The sequence below is a fragment of the Eleutherodactylus coqui genome, chromosome 6, assembly GCF_035609145.1.
Source record: "Eleutherodactylus coqui strain aEleCoq1 chromosome 6, aEleCoq1.hap1, whole genome shotgun sequence".
Taxonomy (NCBI): Eukaryota; Metazoa; Chordata; class Amphibia; order Anura; family Eleutherodactylidae; genus Eleutherodactylus; species Eleutherodactylus coqui.
The window spans coordinates 25,240,338-25,258,093 of record NC_089842.1 but is presented as its reverse complement, the minus strand read 5'-3'; the positions used below and the strand labels follow the sequence as shown (position 1 = coordinate 25,258,093).

The 17,756-nt window shown below is 47.3% G+C and overlaps 1 protein-coding gene across 1 annotated transcript in view; it reads right to left on the bottom strand.

Moving 5' to 3' along the window:
- Nucleotides 1-8,940, bottom strand: part of LOC136633508 (uncharacterized) — a 767,630-nt gene extending 758,690 nt beyond the window's left edge. The window contains exons 1-3 of the mRNA XM_066609268.1: nucleotides 8,868-8,940; nucleotides 2,880-2,992; nucleotides 2,610-2,673 (exon numbers count right to left, since the gene is read on the bottom strand). Of these exons, the coding sequence (XP_066465365.1) occupies nucleotides 2,610-2,673; nucleotides 2,880-2,992; nucleotides 8,868-8,940 (250 nt within the window). The remainder of the gene's footprint in view (nucleotides 1-2,609; nucleotides 2,674-2,879; nucleotides 2,993-8,867) is intronic.
- Between the last annotated feature and the right edge of the window lie 8,816 nt (nucleotides 8,941-17,756).

The following is a 17,756-nucleotide window of genomic DNA, read 5'->3' as shown; positions in this document are numbered from 1 at the left end:
CGTGATCTGCGGGCGATTTATCACAAGTGATCATCGTCCGTGGACAGGCAGCTTTAGGGCTTATTCACGCCCGGCCAATATACGGTGTCCCTTTCTGCAGGGGGAGGAGAAGGGCCAGGCCGGGCTGGGAGGGGTGCACTGAGCTGGGATAGGGTGAAACTTAGCCCCACCCCCATCCTGCCTCTTCCATTGCAAACAGTGTTGAGGGGCGGAAAGGGGGGACACAATTAGTTCACACGCTTGTTTCTGCATCCCAATGTTACCCCTTTGGGGTTTGAATTCCGCATGTCTTCACTTTAAAATTGCAAGATTAAGGCTGGATTCACACGAACGTATATGGACTAGGTTTTCACGCCGAGCTGATATACGTCGTCTCTCTCTGCAGGGGGGGGGGGGGGGGGGGGCTGGAAGAGTTGGGAGCAGTGCTCTGAGCTCCTGCCCCCCCCCCTCCCTCTCTGCCTCCTCTCCGCCTCCTCTCCACACTTCTGCACTATTCGCAATTGGGAGAGGCAGGGTAGGGGCGGGGCTAATTATCACCACTTAGCCCCACCCCCGTTCCACCTCCTTTCATTGCAAATAGTGCAGAGGGGTGAAGAGGAGGCAGAGAGGGGGTGGGAGCTTAGTTCCTGCTCCTGGCTCTTCCATCCTCCCCCCCCCCTGCAAATGAGGACCCCGTATATGGGCTTGGCGTGAAAACCGAGCCGATATACGGTCGTCTGAATCCAACCTAAATTCTGCAGAGGAAAAGCTTTCCGCTGTGAAATGAAGAACGTCTCGCGGAATTGTCGCACATTTTTAACAAACACCAGATGCAATTCCACAATTAAATTCTGCAGAATAAAACTCAAGAAATTCCACAAGACGTTCTGAAGATCGCAGTCTGCAGTTATAACCGCCACAAGGTCTGCACTGACGGACAGAATCTGCATCTGTGCTGCGATTTGTGGATAATTGCATCCCGTGTGAAAGGTCCCTTGGACAGACAGAGCGTTATGGATGATACTCACTTTTAGTTGGCGGCACTCTGTATGCGCTGATCAGTACGACGGCCGCACCTGCAAAGCACAAATCACAGGAATCAGAGGTCCGGATCCTCCGTGGACACGTGATAAATGTCATCTTGTTCCATACAGATAAGTATTTACACAAACACTCATAACATGTTACGGGAAAGTTTCACCTTTGGGGTATCTACACATATACACAAGGGAATCGCTCAAATAACAGCTCCTGCATATGGGGTTATCAGAAGTAACAATGCTGTCGCTGACGATTTTCTCGCGATAAACAATGGGAGTTTCTCATATTCAAAAACGCATCGCACGAAAATCGCAAGTTCATGGGTTGCAATGCGAATAAAAGGAGGTTTCATAGGGAAACATTCCCGCCTCCAAGACTTCTCCAGAGCAGCACCAGTCCTCTGGAACGCACTACCAAAGGCTACCCGAGCAATCCAGGACTCGCAGAACTTCAGGCGTGCTCTAAAAACGCACCTCTTCAGAGAGGCATACCGAATTCCCTAAACAAACCCCTCTGTACTCCGCCTGATAACATGCTCCCTGACTTATTGATTGCAATTCCTGCTAGCCATCATAAACCGCTACTGCAGTCATACTGTTTCTGCCGTCACACGGCTAAATGTCTGACCATTGTCTATGTGTATAGCATCGCTCACTCTCCACCTCGCCATACCCTGCACATCTCCACCTCACTATACTGTGCACATCTCCAGCCCCTTTACCCTCTGTATCACCCCATTATCTGTAGTATGTAAGCTCGTTGGAGCAGGACCCTCACCCCTATTGTTTCCATCAACTGATTACTATGTAATTGTAGTTCTGTAATGTTTGTATTTTGTCTTTCTGTATTCCCCCTGTCTATGTAAGCGCTGCGGAATATGTTGGTGCTATACAAATAAAGATGATTATTATTATTATTATTATATAAAAAAAGGAAACGCAGAAAGATAAATCATTCATCACTAGAGATGAGCGAATATACTCGTTTCGAGTAATTACTCGATCAAGCACCGCGATTTTCGAGTACTTCCGTGCTCGGGTGAAAAGCTTCGGGGGGCGGGGGGAGGCGTGGCGGAGCGGGGGGTAGCAGCGGGGAACAGGGGGGAGCCCTCTCTCTCTCCCTCTCCCCCCCACTCCCCACTGCAACCCCCCCACTCACCCACGGCGCCCCCCGAATCTTTTCGCCCGAGTACTCGAAAATCGCGGCGCTCGGGCGAAAAAGGGGCGTGGCCGAGTAGGTTCCCTCATCTCTATTTATCACATGAATGAAAACCTCACAAATGGGAATGAAAACACTGAAAATCATTGGTGTCATAATCAAATCACGGGAAAATCATGCGACTTTATCACAAATGTGAAGGCACCCTAAACAATTGTAGGGCTCACAAGGTCACCTGTAGCGCCCCCTTCAGCAGGGTTGGCTGTGTGATTGCACAGGTGGCACATCCCAAAGTCCGGCCCTCGCTGCAGGAAATTCATCTTTCACAACTATATATCCACACTGGACCACATTTATAACTCTGCTCTTTTTCATATTTCCCCCAGAAATAGGAAACAAAGAGCAGAGGGACAGAAACAAGAAATACTCACTCAGCGACAACAGCAGCAGCACAGAGACCGGTCTCATGGTCAGTTCTGGGGTTTCACCTTCGTCCTGAAAAAGACAAAATCCAAGAAAATTCAGCATTTGTAAGACCTCTGCTTGCTGTCAGTGATGGAGATCTGCCCTGGTCCTGACACATGTGCAGTGTTGTTACAGTGTATCAGAACTCTCTAGTATGACAAGTGACGGATACAAGATACTGTGCAGTAATCTGTCTGCGTTAGAGGAGCTGTAGCTGAGTAGTAGCAGGTACCTACCTGTGTGATGTACCGGCTGTGGTCTTCTGCTGATGCAGGGATGTGCGGTGTTATATAGGGCTCTGTGGGTGTCAGCAGGTTGGACTTCCTTGTGATAAACCTGCATTTAGTTCCTGTTGCACCACGTCGGGTGTTATGTGTAACATGCAGACAATGATGACGTTAATGCTCATAAAAGTAATTGCTTCTGGTCGCCCTCAGGGCCGAGGCCGGGGCCATAACCGTGTCGCCCAAGATCAGATCTAAATAGTTTTATGCTGTGTGACAGGTAGCGCCCTCTGGGTGCCTTCACACTTGCGATCGTGATATCAGTGCGTTTTTTTAATGCAAATGTCGATAAGACTTTCTAATGGTAAAAACGCATCGCACAAAAATCGCAGAAACACAAACTTGGGATTTTTGAGCGATTGTTTTTAACATTAGAAAGTTCTATTGAGGCTCCTGAGAAAAGCAGAAAAGTTGGGACGGTTTGTGAACGGACGGGGGATGCGGCCACTTGGGGGCCGACAAGAAAGCGACTGCAATTTAGTTGTTAGTAGCAGAATGCACCCCTCACACCTCCGTGCAGCCTGAGTGTCTTCAGTCATCCGATACGACCTGTACCAGACGCTATTATATATGTGCCGTATCAGATGCTTCTTTGTATCCACCATACTACATTTTATTATATATGTTAGGCTGCTTTCACATCTGCGCCGGGATCCTTTGTTTTGAGATTCTGCTGCAGATCGAGCACAAATGCCAGAAGAAAAAGTCCGGGATGAAGGTCCGGGATGGGAGCTAGTGTGCTAAGCTACCACCCCATCTCTGCCCCTTGCCGGCAGCCAACAATGGGAGGGGGCGGGGTGGGAGCTTAGTAACTATCCCCGCCCACCCCACCTCCTCCCATTGTAAACATCCTGCAAGGGGCAGAGAGGAGGAGAGAAGGAGGAGGGAGTTTAGCAGAGTGACCTTCCATAGAAGTCTATGCAGCCACCAACATATTCCGGCAGGATGATAGTTCTAGGTCTATCCTTCCTGCCCGGCTCTATATTGGCTGGCCGGGTGCTTTTACGCTGTGGGAATTCGCCCATCTGATCTCATGCATTGGAATCCAATGCATCAGATGGTAGCATATATCGGTCAGCCGTGAAAACGGCGGCTGATATACGCTCGTGTGAATCCAGTCTTTGACTGATCCATTCGGCCAGGGGATTACCCTTTTATGCTGCCATAATGGAACCCTGACACAGATGTGAAAGCAGCCGTACTATTATATATGCACCAAAACTGATCCTATTGTATAGGAAGTGTATCAGACATTATTTTGCACTAGCGCTGATAATATACTGCGCATGCACTGTACCATGATTTGAAGATGTCTCGGTCCATTTTACTGCAGGCTATATGGGGCACACAGAGTGTAGGGGGTCGGGGGATAATGAGGAGTCGCAGGGTTTTATTACATTATAGGAGAACATCATATACCGCACATAGTATAAAGATAAAACAAAGTGACCGAATATTAATGGGTCTTTCACACAGGTGGGAATTAGAAAATCCGTGCCTTTCTGTGTCACAATGTTATCCCTATGGGGCTTGAATTCCGTACCAGTTAAAATCTGCACATCTTTACTTCAAAACTGCAAGATTAATTTCTGCTGCGGGTCTCTAACACACCGGAGATGTAATCCTACAATTAAAATCTGCGGAAAAGACACAAGACGCTCCACAGAACTCATTCTACAGTTAAAAATGCAGCAAAATCTGCACTAATTGACCAAATCTCCATTTGCGCTGCAGACAATTACGCCCCGTGTGAAGGTCCTTAAAGGGACGACTGCAAAAAATATCTAAATGTCAATGGAGCCGTGAAAGTGACCCAGATGACTCCTGGTCCTTGTATCCTCATCATGTGCAGTTTCCCAATATCTCAGGCACTTCCTTCCCTTGGCAGTAATTACACCGCTCATTGTCATTACTCAGTGTGACTTATTTAGTAGACAATGTCCTTAGGAATAGATTATTTACTTATGTAAATGCCCAATATTACTTAATCCCAGGAGGCGTCTGCCAAAGAGGAAGCAGTGGGGAAAACCCTGTTCATCATCTGCAGAGGAGCTGCTGACAACAACCATCTCAGGGATCCCACTAAGGACCACTGACAGTGAGGACCAGATATGGGTGAAGGTATCTGTAAGGCTTCAAACCGTAGAGGCCGGATTCTGGGACCCCGTGGATCTCATGGAAGGGTTGTCACTCATCATTCTTGGTACCAGATCTTGGGGATGGAGTCACAGCGGATAAGAGCGTCTCCTCAACTTGAGTTTGACAAGTGCAGAGCATGTTTACCCTGATTGTCAAGGGTGCCCTTCGCTCAATAAGCTGGTGAACCCTTTACATGCTGTGATCTACATAGATCACAGGATGTAGGAGGTTAACAGTGGGGATCACTGTTATCAGCAATCCCACTGCTGTAGAGAGAGCCTGGCTTTCAGTCACAGCCGGCTCCTGCTGCCGGTTGGCATGGTCCCCGCTTCTGTGCCATCCGAAGGATGCGAGTTTACATCCTGTTGCATTAAGAGATTAAAAAGGGGAAAGTGGACAAAGTTTTCTCTTACTATTTTTTTTTACACATTTTTATGTCCCTGTAGATAAAATTTGATAAAAATCCAGCAAAATGTCACCTGCGTCACAAAAATGCTTCCTGCTAAAAAACAAACTTACGCACAACCCCGCTGACTGAAAAAGTGCATTACAGAAAATATATTTTTTTATCTAAATAATATAAAAAATATTTTACAGTATTTTTTAAAGTAGTACAACAAAAGAAATATTAATGTGGTATCGCCCTAATCATACTGAGGCACAGAATACATTTAGAATGGATTTTTTGTGGTACCACATACGTCATAGAAACATAATACCCACCCATGAAAATAATGACACAGTTTGCATTTTTTCAGTGCAGTTAGAAATCTTTACTTTTTCCCAAAATTTTTTGTGCATTATATGGTGCATTAAATTGTTATAAAAATACAGCATGTGCACAAAATAAAGCCATCAGATGGTTATGTCAAAGTAAAAATAATAGGTTAATATTTTTTAAAAGTGTGGGGGGGGGGGGGGGGTAGAGGATTTTTTTTTAAATAGTGGTGTGCTGGAGGGCTTAAGACTCCAGTTGAGAAATACTGATTTTCATATCTAAGATTATGACTCCCAGGTTTCCTGAATTAGTAGGACTATATATAGATTTATAATTACGGCTTGTCTTGTCCTGCCGTAGTTCTGACTTACATGTAAAATTTGCATATGTGTTCTCATGAGGGATATAATTGCAGTGATCTTGTATCTCGCCGTCATTCTTACAACATTATTCCATGTTATAGTTCTGTTATTATTAGTATGAATGGGTTAATAATTTGCTGCAGCCTTCAGTCCCGCGGTCTCCTGGATATAATAATGACAGTAAGGAGGTTTTATAAATCTTCACTTATTTTGAACAGAAGGGTTCACTTTGTTGGTTTACTAGCGATATATGTGCCCTATATTGCCACATACCCCATGATAGGGCCATGACAGTGCTGGCTTTTCATTCATATAAATATAGCAATTATACAGAAGAATTATATCACAGAGGTGTTTGTCAGACAAAAAAGAAGCACTTTTTAGCAAGAAAAATCTGGCTTAAAAGTGTGTTCATCTTTTGGTCCAATGTCAGGAGGGTCTGACCACACCAGACCCCTTTGACTGCTTCCGTAATGATCAGGCACAGTCCTTTATCTCCTTCTGTAGTTCTGTAGCGGCCGTGGCTGAGTATCACAGGCTCTGAGCTCTGAACCCTCCCCCTGGCATCTGTGCTGCATGTACAGGATATGCAATAATGCAGACACCGGGTGAAGAGGTCAGAGCCTGTGCTAATGAGCCGAACCAAAGCTGCAAAGGGGGGTAATATGACTTACATGGGGCACTATTACCACTGAGGACTGCTATTATTACTGGGGCTACTGAGGACCACATACCACTGGGGCTGGTCAAACCGAGAATTAGTGGTCCAAGCAGTGTTTTCAAGCATGGTGTGAGTTAACCAACTAACACCATGATCCACAAGACCCACAAGAGGCACCCATACAAAAAAACAGTTCCTGAACTTTTAAATCAGTTTGCTGGTAGTTTGTGCACTCACTGTCTTTCTTTCTAGGTGTTGCTAATTGAAAACCTCAGGGAAGAAAAAGCGGCTGTCAGCGCTCCTAGGGATATCAGACTCTGATCCAGGATAATAAATTCCTTTTTTATTGGAAACACATACAGGGATCTGCGAGCAACGCGTTTCAGTAGATACAACTACCTTTCTCAAGCTAATTGAAAGCCTAATTTTTTAAATCATTCAACAACTACTGTGCATTCAACTCCCTTCCTCCTGCCAACCTATCAGATTCACATAGTAGGCTCAGCAGCCCGCCCATCCCTTCATGCCCACTACTAGGCATTTAAAAATTTAGCCCCCTCCCCGCTATCACAACATTGCTAACCTCCCAATCAGTGATGCTTCACCAGCGCCCTTCCTCTGCCGACTAACTGAAAGCAAGCGACAGGTTCCATAACCCCGCCCATCTGTCCTTCCTGCTAACACAAAAATACAGGAATCCAATCAGCAATGTTCCACCAGCCCCCTCCTACCTGAAAATCAATCAGAAGCAAGCGGTAGGTTGCCAGTCCATCCCTACATTCTCACCATTATACACAATCAAATTGCCCAATAACGAAAACTCCTCCTCACCGTCGCCGACCAATCATAATCACAAAACAGGCTCTATTCTCCGCCCACCTGCCTATTCCTGTGAAATGGCAATTCAAATTACACAGCTTGATTTGTGTTTCACACGCTCATTTACGACAAATGGCGATTCAAAAAAACGTCCCTCTCCTTTTGTAAACCAGCCAATCACTTCAGACTAAACTTTCCTCCTCTTCTCCTGCTGTTTCTGTCCTGCCAAAATGGTCATTCAAATACAGATGGTCCCCTACTTGCAAACAGGTTCCATTCCAGTGCTGATCAGAATGCCAATGCCCATGCCACCTACATCACAAAATTGTCAGGAGCCACAAACGTGGCCATAAAGGGGACTCAGATGCCAGTACTTCTAACCATCTTTGCAATTCAGCAACGCATTCTAAGACAAAAGATTTGTTTTAAGCAGGAGGTGTCACAAACATTGCCATCACAGGTATGCAGTGAAACGGTCAATGTCTCATGAAATCAGTTACGCTTCCATTGATCGCTACAAGGACAGTGTGACACATGAAGAAATTTGAGTGGCCAAAGCAGGACAATTCATTCTGTCTAGGTGTCAGATAGCTGGATACTGTGCTGGGATACATTTGTGGGCATATGATGCTGGAACCAGCAAGTTTGCTGAACTGTAGTGGTGAACCTCTTCAAAATTAGTGATGAGAACCTTGAGGCGGCCCTCTGAAAAAAATGTTTTGACAGAGGCGTTGCCTGGCAGCGCAGGAAGATGGCCGCTTAATCCCTGAGCTCCGCTCCGGTCCCAGCCTGTAAGCAACTCCAAAGCACCTAACGGGTCCTCTCCTCTCTCCCGCGGTGTCGGTAACTTCAGTGACAGCTGCAATGCCTCGCCGCAGGGACTCCCGCGCTCAGCCTAAGCGCCTTGATGATTTTTTCTCTGCCACGGCATCCCGGAGCGCTCCGGCAGACACCGTTCCGCTTTCTTCCGAGCCCGACATACAGAATGAGGAGGGAACGGCTCAGCTTCAACCTGATGACAGCTCGCCGCCGAGACAACACCAGGGAGGACGGGTGAGTGCAAATACATCGCCCTCACTACAGACACTATCAGGAGGAAAGAGACATTTTTCCCACTCACAGCAACCACCTAAAATGGCGCCGACATCCTCCCCGCACGTCACAGTCCTCCTCCTCATCTGATAGCCCCCAAAAACAAAAGCCTAGGACTGACACTGCAGCTCCCTCAATATCTCAAATACCATCCCTGAGAGAGTTCGTGTCATCCATGTCATCCACATCACAACCAGCATCTGAATCCTTCATAAAGGACATGGTGGTAGCCTTAAGTGATTCTATTCAAGTCAGCTTCCAATCACTAAATACCGCTATTAAAAATACCGTAGACGAGATTGGTGACCGTGTTTCCCATACGGAAAATAAAATGGGCGAATTTTCTCAGTCACACAATGCCTTAATTGACGCACACTACGAGTTAGTGGAGGAGGTTGAGCAGCTCAAAACAAAAATGGCGGATATTGAAGACAGGAATAGACACAATAATATCAAATTCCGCGGAATTCCTGAATCCGTCTCCTCCACTGTTATCCCAAACTACCTGAAACAACTGATGGGTTCGCTGCTCCCTGAAGCCAGTAAACTAGACCTAACTATTGACAGAGCCCACAGGCTGCCTAAGCCCAGATTCATCGCTGACTCTGTCCCAAGAGACATTATAGCACGCATTCATTTTTACCACATAAAGGATGCTGTTATGTCTGCAGCGCGTAACCTATCTCACCTTCCATCACCGTATGAAAAGATTCGTCTATTCACGGATCTCTCACAAACCACCATGTTGAACAGAAAAAAGTTCTCCATTGTCACCGATGCCCTACGACAAGCTGGGATTCCATACAGATGGGGGTTTCCCGTAAAACTCCTGATTCGCAGAGAAGACACCACTCATACCTTTCAAAAACCAGAAGACGCAATCCATTTTCTTAAATCCTGGAAGATTGATATACCTTCCTCGTCCACTCATCATCCTTCCTCCAAAAGAGCGCAAATTCCCGCTCAAGTCCAAGTCCACAATATCGTCTGAGGACGAGACCCATCCAGCCATGCACTCAGGCGGACCCGGTCAGTTCTCCGCCAGACGAACTTTCTCCGCTCCCCATTACCGCTATTCAGGCCCTCCAGCCTGTAATAGCTCTATGCGTATTTCTCCATCTTACGCTGTAATTCTGAGTGTACTACTCCTTTTCTGCCCACAATAATTTCCACAAATGGAAATATCATCTTACACAAGATGATATGGGCATTCTCTAATCTGCTCTGTTTTCTATGCCTGTTACATGTTACTTCTTTTATTATTTTCTATTTTTGGTCTACTGCTCAAATTGTATTAATAATCCGGCTCAAAAGATTCTTGGGTTTCCATAATGTCAATTAAGATTGTATCAATCAATGCAAATGGGTTAAATTCTCCATTTAAAAGATCTTTGCTTTGGAAGGAGGCTCTTTCCTCTAATGCCGATATTATTTGCGTGCAGGAGACCCACTTCGCGGCTTCCGCCTGTCCTAAACTCTCCCACAAAAAATTTCCAAAAATTTTTTCAGCCTGCTCCCCTAGAAAACAAGCAGGAGTTTTAATTGCCTTTAAAGATTCGCTACAACTGGAAGCTAAGTCACAGATTATAGATCCCAAAGGCAGATACATCATTATATCTGGCTCTCTTAACAACAAACCCTTCACGCTAGTAAATTTATATGCTCCAAACCAAGCCCAAATTCGCTTTTTAAATAAAACAATAAAAAAAGCTAGAAGGTGCGAGGTGGGTCACCTATTTATATGTGGAGATTTTAATGCTGTCCCGGATAGTTCCCTAGACTCCACAAGAGGTTCTCTGAGATCGGCGACTTCCCTGCTCCCTTGGCTACAAACAGAATCCCTATTCGACACGTTTAGATGTTTAAATGCGTCATCTAAAGAGTACTCCTTCTACTCAGCCAGACATAAATCTTCTTCAAGAATCGACTTGATCTTGGTGAACAGATCCACTCTTCCTCTGGTAGAAAAAGCCCAGATTGGTCCGGCCACCTGGTCGGATCACTCCCCTGTCTCGATCAATGTCTCTCTTGAGATAATAAAAGAAAGCCCCAAACCTTGGCGGAACAATATTTTCCTACTAAAAACCCCTAAATATCACACCAACATTAAACTAGCGCTGGAAGAATATTTTCTTCACAATACCACTCCGGATGTTTCCCCTTTGACCATCTGGAACGCCCAAAAGGCCTTTATCAGGGGGGTGCTTATTAAGACCGGTGCCCAACACAAAAGGGAAAAATCCCGACAACTAGACTCAATCTTAGCCCAACTTTCTTCTATAGAAAGCCAAATAAATAAAAATCCATCAGACTCACTACATAAACAATTATTCGCTACTAGACAAAACCTTAGATCCATCCTAATGGACAACTATGAAAGAGAAATGACAGCTTCTCGGTCATCTTTATACGCCTCCAAAAACAAACCCACACGTATGTTGGCTAATTTAGTTTAAAAAAAAGTATTTAAATCTAAGATACCATATATTATAGACCCCCACAATCCCTCAACAAAACTCTTTCACCCAACACAAATCACAGAAACATTTCGCCAATATTATTCTAATCTATATAATCTAAAAGATGACAAAGACACACCCCAACCATCTACCCAAACTATCGAAAATTTTGTGAAAGAAACAAATCTCCCAACACTCTCGCCATCCCAACTCACTACCCTTAACACCCGAATACTCCCGACAGAAATAATAAATACTATTAAAACCCTCAAATCCCACAAAGCCCCAGGCCCTGACGGCTTTTCTAATGACTATTACAAACTTTTTTCCATCTCCCTGGCTCCACACATATCTCAGGCCTTCAATCAAGGCATAGAACTAAGCTCCTTTTCCAAGGAAATGTTGGAAGCTACTGTTATAACAATTCCAAAACCAGGCAAGGCCCCCACATCACCTGCCAACTTTAGGCCTATCTCCCTTTTGAACTGCGACATAAAACTTTTTGCTAAGGTGCTGGCGGATAGACTACTCAAAATCTTGCCTGATATCGTTCACTCCGACCAGGTGGGCTTTACAAAAGGGAGACAGGCCTTGGATGGGACCAGAAGGATTCTAAATCTTATACATAAATCTGAATCTACAAAAATCCCCTCAATCCTGGTTGCCCTTGACGCCGAAAAGGCATTTGATAGGCTACATTGGGGATATGCCTTCTCCACACTAAATAAATTTGGCTTTTCAGGATATATCTTCAATGCTATCAAAGCCCTTTATTCCTCCCCATCAGCAAAAATCATGGTAGATGGTCTCTTATCTAACCCCTTTACTATCTCTAATGGAACACGCCAAGGTTGCCCCTTATCACCCTTAATATTTACTTTGGTAATGGAGCCTTTAGCGGAACATATAAGAACTCACCCAGACATTCAGGGAATTACCGCAGGTCTCCGCCAACACAAAATCAGCTTATTCGCTGACGATATTTTACTCACACTCACAAACCCAACCCTTTCCCTGAGAACAGTCCAAAATACTCTGTCCATATTCTCCTCTGTATCCTATTACAAATTAAACATAACCAAATCCCAAATTCTGGGCATTAACGTTAGCAAGGATCTTAAACAAGACATAGAAAGGGAATTCCCATTTCAGTGGCAATCTAAAAGCATTCCATATTTAGGTATAAATTTATGCTTCCCAACAACGGACCTAATTTCAGTCAACTATCCACCTCTTCTCGCAACTCTCCAAAAAGAGTTGGACTCCTACCGATCTCGCCCGATTTCCTGGCTAGGACGTATAAACATTTACAAAATGCTCATCTTGCCAAAAATTCTACACTACTTTAGAACTCTTCCAATTTTAATCCCCAAACAAACCATGGCAAGCTTCCAAAGTCAATTATCTAAATTCATTTGGCTCGATAAAAAGCCTAGAATTGCTCTTTCCATCCTTTCCCTCAACAGATACCAGGGAGGTCTTGGATTACCCAATTTAGACTCCTACCGAACAGCCACAACACTAAGCCAAACAATATCGTGGACTAGCCATACACAACAAGTTAGCTGGGTCTCAATAGAAACAGAAAACAACCTCCAAAGACCACTGAAATGCTTGCTGATAGCTTTTCTGGCCGCCTGGTCGTCCCCAAAACTCTTGCCACACCTCGCAACTCCGAACTTGTCACCCCCTATGCTAACTTCAATAGAAGCCTGGAAGAATCTTTTCCATAATGCAGATAAAAACAATACTAGAAGTCTAAAGAATATCCCTATTAGAATCCTAGAGTATTTTGTTCCCAATCTCCAGCTACAATCCTGGGTCAAAAGAGGAATCCATCTTATATCAGACTTTCTTTCCCCGCAAGGCCCTTTACCTTTTCAAACACTACAAACCAAATTCTTGTTGACCAACTCAGATTATTTTAAGTACTCGCAAGTATGCTCCATTCTTCACAATCACCAGCTACGGGAGCTTAAAGTACCTGAGATCATTTATAAGATACTCTGTTCCAACTGTCCTAAAACGCATACGCGTCTCTTTTATGATAACTTAACTGGAGCATTGAGGCCAGCGGGCAAGAGCCATTTGTTGAACTGGGAGAAGGACCTCTGCCAAAAAATCCCTACTACTGCATGGCTTAAGGCCTTTAAATGGTCAGGACAAGCCTCGCACAGCGCTAACCTAATTGAAACTCACCAAAAGCTGATAACACGCTGGTACTTCACCCCATCTATTCTAGCCAGAAGAGGCCTATCCAACAACAACCTTTGTTGGAGGAAGTGTGAGCAACAAGGCTCCCTGATCCATATCTTCTGGGCCTGCCCCCACATCCTCCCTTTCTGGAAATCCACCTACGACCTTATACTCAAAGTGACGGGCCTGAAGGTTCCCTTCACTCCAAAAACTGCACTCCTACTCCTAGATCCAGGGACAATCCCCCCTACTAGTAAGAAATAGAGATGAGCGAACGTGTTCTTCCGAGCTTGATATTCGTGCGAATATTAGGGTGTTCGGGATGTTCGTTATTCGTAACGAACACCATGCGGTGTTCTGGTTACTTTCACTTCCTTCCCTGAGACGTTAGCGCGCTTTTTTTGGCCAATTGAAAGACAGGGAAGGCATTGCAACTTCCCCCTGTGACGTTCAAGCCCTATACCACCCCCCTGCTGTGAGTGGCTGGGAAGATCAGGTGTCACCCGAACATAAAAGTCGGCCCCTCCCGCGGTTCGGCTCAGATGCCGTGTGAGTTAGTGAGGGACAGTGCTGTTTGTACCGGAGCTGCTGTAGGGAAAGAATTGGTAGTTAGTGTAGGCTTCAAGACCCCCCAAAGGTCCTTATTAGGGCCACTGATAGCTGTGTGTTGGCTGCTGTTAGCAGTGCCATTTTTTTTTCTTCTCAAAATCGGCTCTGCAGAGCATTGCACCCGGCATTAGGGACAGAAGTGCTGCATAGGCAGGGAGAGTGTTAGGAGTGAGTGTAGCCTTCAAGAACCTCAACGGTCCTTTCTAGGGCCATATTTATCCGTGTGCAGTACTGTCCAGGCTGCTGTTAGCTGTGCTGCATTTTTTTTTGCTTCTCAAAATCGCCTCTGCAGAGCATTCCACCCTCCATTGATACTGCAGGGAAAGAATTGTATAGGCAGGGCCACAACACAGTTATTATTCATTGAATATACGCAGTGCTGCCTTTTGCTTGCAAAACAAGTGAAAATAATTCTATTTGTCCTGTCTCTGTCCGTCCTAACGCCGGTGGACACGTGTCGGCTGCGTGTGCAACCTGTAAAAATCATACGCACCCAGCTACGTTTTACTCCCGGCTTCGCCATTTGCTTTCCTTAATTGGGAAAAAAAATACCTGCTCTGCCACAGTTAATAACTCTGCTACCCTCACGTTCTGTGACACATTAGCAGGAAAACAGCACAGTTATTAAACTTCTCATGTTCATAGAATATACGCAGTGCTGCCTTTTGGTGCAAAAAAACGGAAAATAATTCTATTTGTCCTGCCTCTGTCCGTCCTAACGCCGGTGGACACGTGTCGGCTGCGTGTGCAACCTGTAAAAATCATACGCACCCAGCTACGTTTTACTCCTGGCTTCACCATTTGCTTTCCTTAATTGGGAAAAAAAATACCTGCTCTGCCACAGTTAATAACTCTGCTACCCTCACGTTCTGTGACACATTAGCAGGAAAACAGCACAGTTATTAAACTTAGATTATTCATTCACTAGAGGCAGTGGGGCCTTTCGTATTCAAAAAAGGGAAAAAATTATATTTGGCCTGCAGTCTTGCGCCAATTTATTAGCTGCCTGTGAAATCAAATCACTGGTAATACAGCATGCTGAGGGGTAGGGGTAGGCCTAGAGGACGTGGACGCGGCCGAGGACGCGGAGGGCCAAGTCAGGGTGTGGGCACAGGCCAAGCTCCTGATCCAGGTGTGTCGCAGCCGACTGCTGCGCGATTAGGAGAGAGGCACGTTTCTGGTGTCCCCACATTCATCGCCCAATTAATGGGTCCACGCGGGAGACGGTTATTAGAAAATGAGCAGTGTGAGCAGGTCCTGTCCTGGATGGCAGAAAGTGCTTCGAGCAACCTATCGTCTACCCGCAGTTCTGCGCCGTCCACTGCTGCCAATCCGAATCCTCTGTCTGCTGCTCCTCCTTCCTCCCAGCCTCCTCACTCCACTACAATAACACCTGCTCAGGAGCGGGAACACTCCCAGGAACTGTTCTCGGGCCCCTGCTTAGATTGGGCAGCAGCGGTTCCTCTCCCACCAGAGGAGTTTATCGTCACTGATGCCCAACCATTCGAAAGTTCCCGGGGTCCGGGGGAAGAGGCTGGGGACTTCCGCCAACTGTCTCAACAACTTTCTGTGGGTGAGGAGGACGATGACGATCAGACACAGTTGTCTTGCAGTGAGGTAGTAGTAAGGGCAGTAAGTCCGAGGGAGCAGCGCACAGAGGATTCGGAGGAAGAGCAGCAGGACGATGAGGTGACTGACCCCACCTGGTGTGCAACGCTTACTCAGGAGGACAGGTCTTCAGAGGGGGAGTCAAGGGCATCAGCAGGGCAGGTTGCAAGAGGCAGTGCGGTGGCCAGGGGTAGAGGCAGGGCCAGACCGAATAATCCACCAAGTGTTTCCCAAAGCGCCCCCTCGCGCCATGCCACCCTGCAGAGGCCGAGGTGCTCTAAGGTCTGGCAGTTTTTCACAGAGACGCCTGACGACCGACGAACAGTGGTGTGCAACCTTTGTCGCGCAAAGCTCAGCTGGGGAGCCAACACCAACAGCCTCACCACCACCACCATGCGCAGACATATGATGGCCAAGCACCCCGGAAGGTGGGACGAAGGCCGTTCAGCGCCTCCGGTTTGCACCCCTGCCTCTCCCCCTGTGCCCCAACCTGCCACTGAGATGCAACCCCCCTCTCAGGACACAGGCACTACCGTCTCCTGGCCTGCACCCACACCCTCACCTCCGCTGTCCTCGGCCCCATCCAGCAGTGTAGTTCAGCGCACCGTCCAGCCATCACTTGCGCAACTGTTGGAGCGCAAGCGCAAGTACGCCGCCACGCACCCGCACGCTCAAACGTTAACCGTCCGCATAGCAAAATTCATCAGCCTTGAGATGCTGCCGTATAGGGTTGTGGAAACGGAGTCCTTCAAAAGTATCATGGAGGCGGCGGCCCCGCGCTACTCAGTTCCCAGTCGCCACTACTTTTCCCGATGTGCCGTCCCAGCCCTGCACGACCACGTCTCCCGCAACATTGTACGCGCCCTCACCAACGCGGTTACTGCCACGGTCCACTTAACTACGGACACGTGGACAAGCACAGGCGGGCAGGGCCACTACATCTCCCTGACGGCACATTGGGTGAATTTAGTGGAGGCTGGGACAGAGTCAGAGCCTGGGACCGCTCACGTCCTACCCACCCCCAGAATTGCGGGCCGCAGCTCGGTGGTGGTATCTGCGGAGGTGTATGCTTCCTCCACTAAAGCACCCTCCTCCTCCTCCTCCTCCTCAACCTCTGTCTCGCAATCAAGATGTGTTAGCAGCAGCATGTCGCCAGCAGTCGGTGTCGCGCGGTGTGGCAGCACAGCGGTGGGCAAGCGTCAGCAGGCCGTGCTGAAACTACTCAGCTTAGGCGATAAGAGGCACACGGCCCACGAACTGCTGCAGGGTCTGACACAGCAGACCGACCGCTGGCTTGCGCCGCTGAGCCTCCAACCGGGCATGGTTGTGTGTGACAATGGCCGTAACCTGGTGGCGGCTCTGCAGCTCGGCAGCCTCACGCACGTGCCATGCCTGGCCCACGTCTTTAATTTGGTGGTTCAGCGGTTTCTGAAAAGCTACCCACGCTTGTCAGACCTGCTCGTAAAGGCGCGCCGGCTCTGCGCACATTTTCGCAAGTCCCACACGGACGCTGCCACCCTGCGCACCCTGCAACATCACTTTAAGCTGCCAGTGCACTGACTGCTGTGCGACGTGCCCACACGGTGGAACTCTACGCTCCACATGTTGGCCAGGCTCTATGAACAACGTAGAGCTATAGTCGAATACCAACTCCAACATGGGCGGCGCAGTGGGAGTCAGCCTCCTCAATTCCTTTCAGAAGAGTGGGCCTGGTTGGCAGACATCTGCCATGTCCTTGGTAATTTTGAGGAGTCTACCCAGGTGGTGAGCGGCGATGCTACAATCATTAGCGTCACCATTCCTCTGCTATGCATCTTGAGAAATTCCCTGCAAACCATAAAGGCAGCTGCTTTGCGCTCGGAAACGGGGGCGGGGGAAGACAGTATGCCGCTGGATAGTCAGGGCACCCTCCTGTCTATTTCTCAGCGCGTACAGGAGGAGGAGGAGGAGCATGAGGAGGATGAGGAGGAGGGGGAAGAGACAGCTTGGGCCGCTGCTGACGGTACACCGGCTGATTGCCTGTCATCCTTTCAGCGTGTATGGCCTGAGGAGGAGGAGGAGGAGGATCCTGAAAGTGATCTTCCTAGTGAAGACAGCCATGTGTTGCGTACAGGTACCCTGGCACACATGGCTGACTTCATGTTAGGATGCCTTTCTCGTGACCCT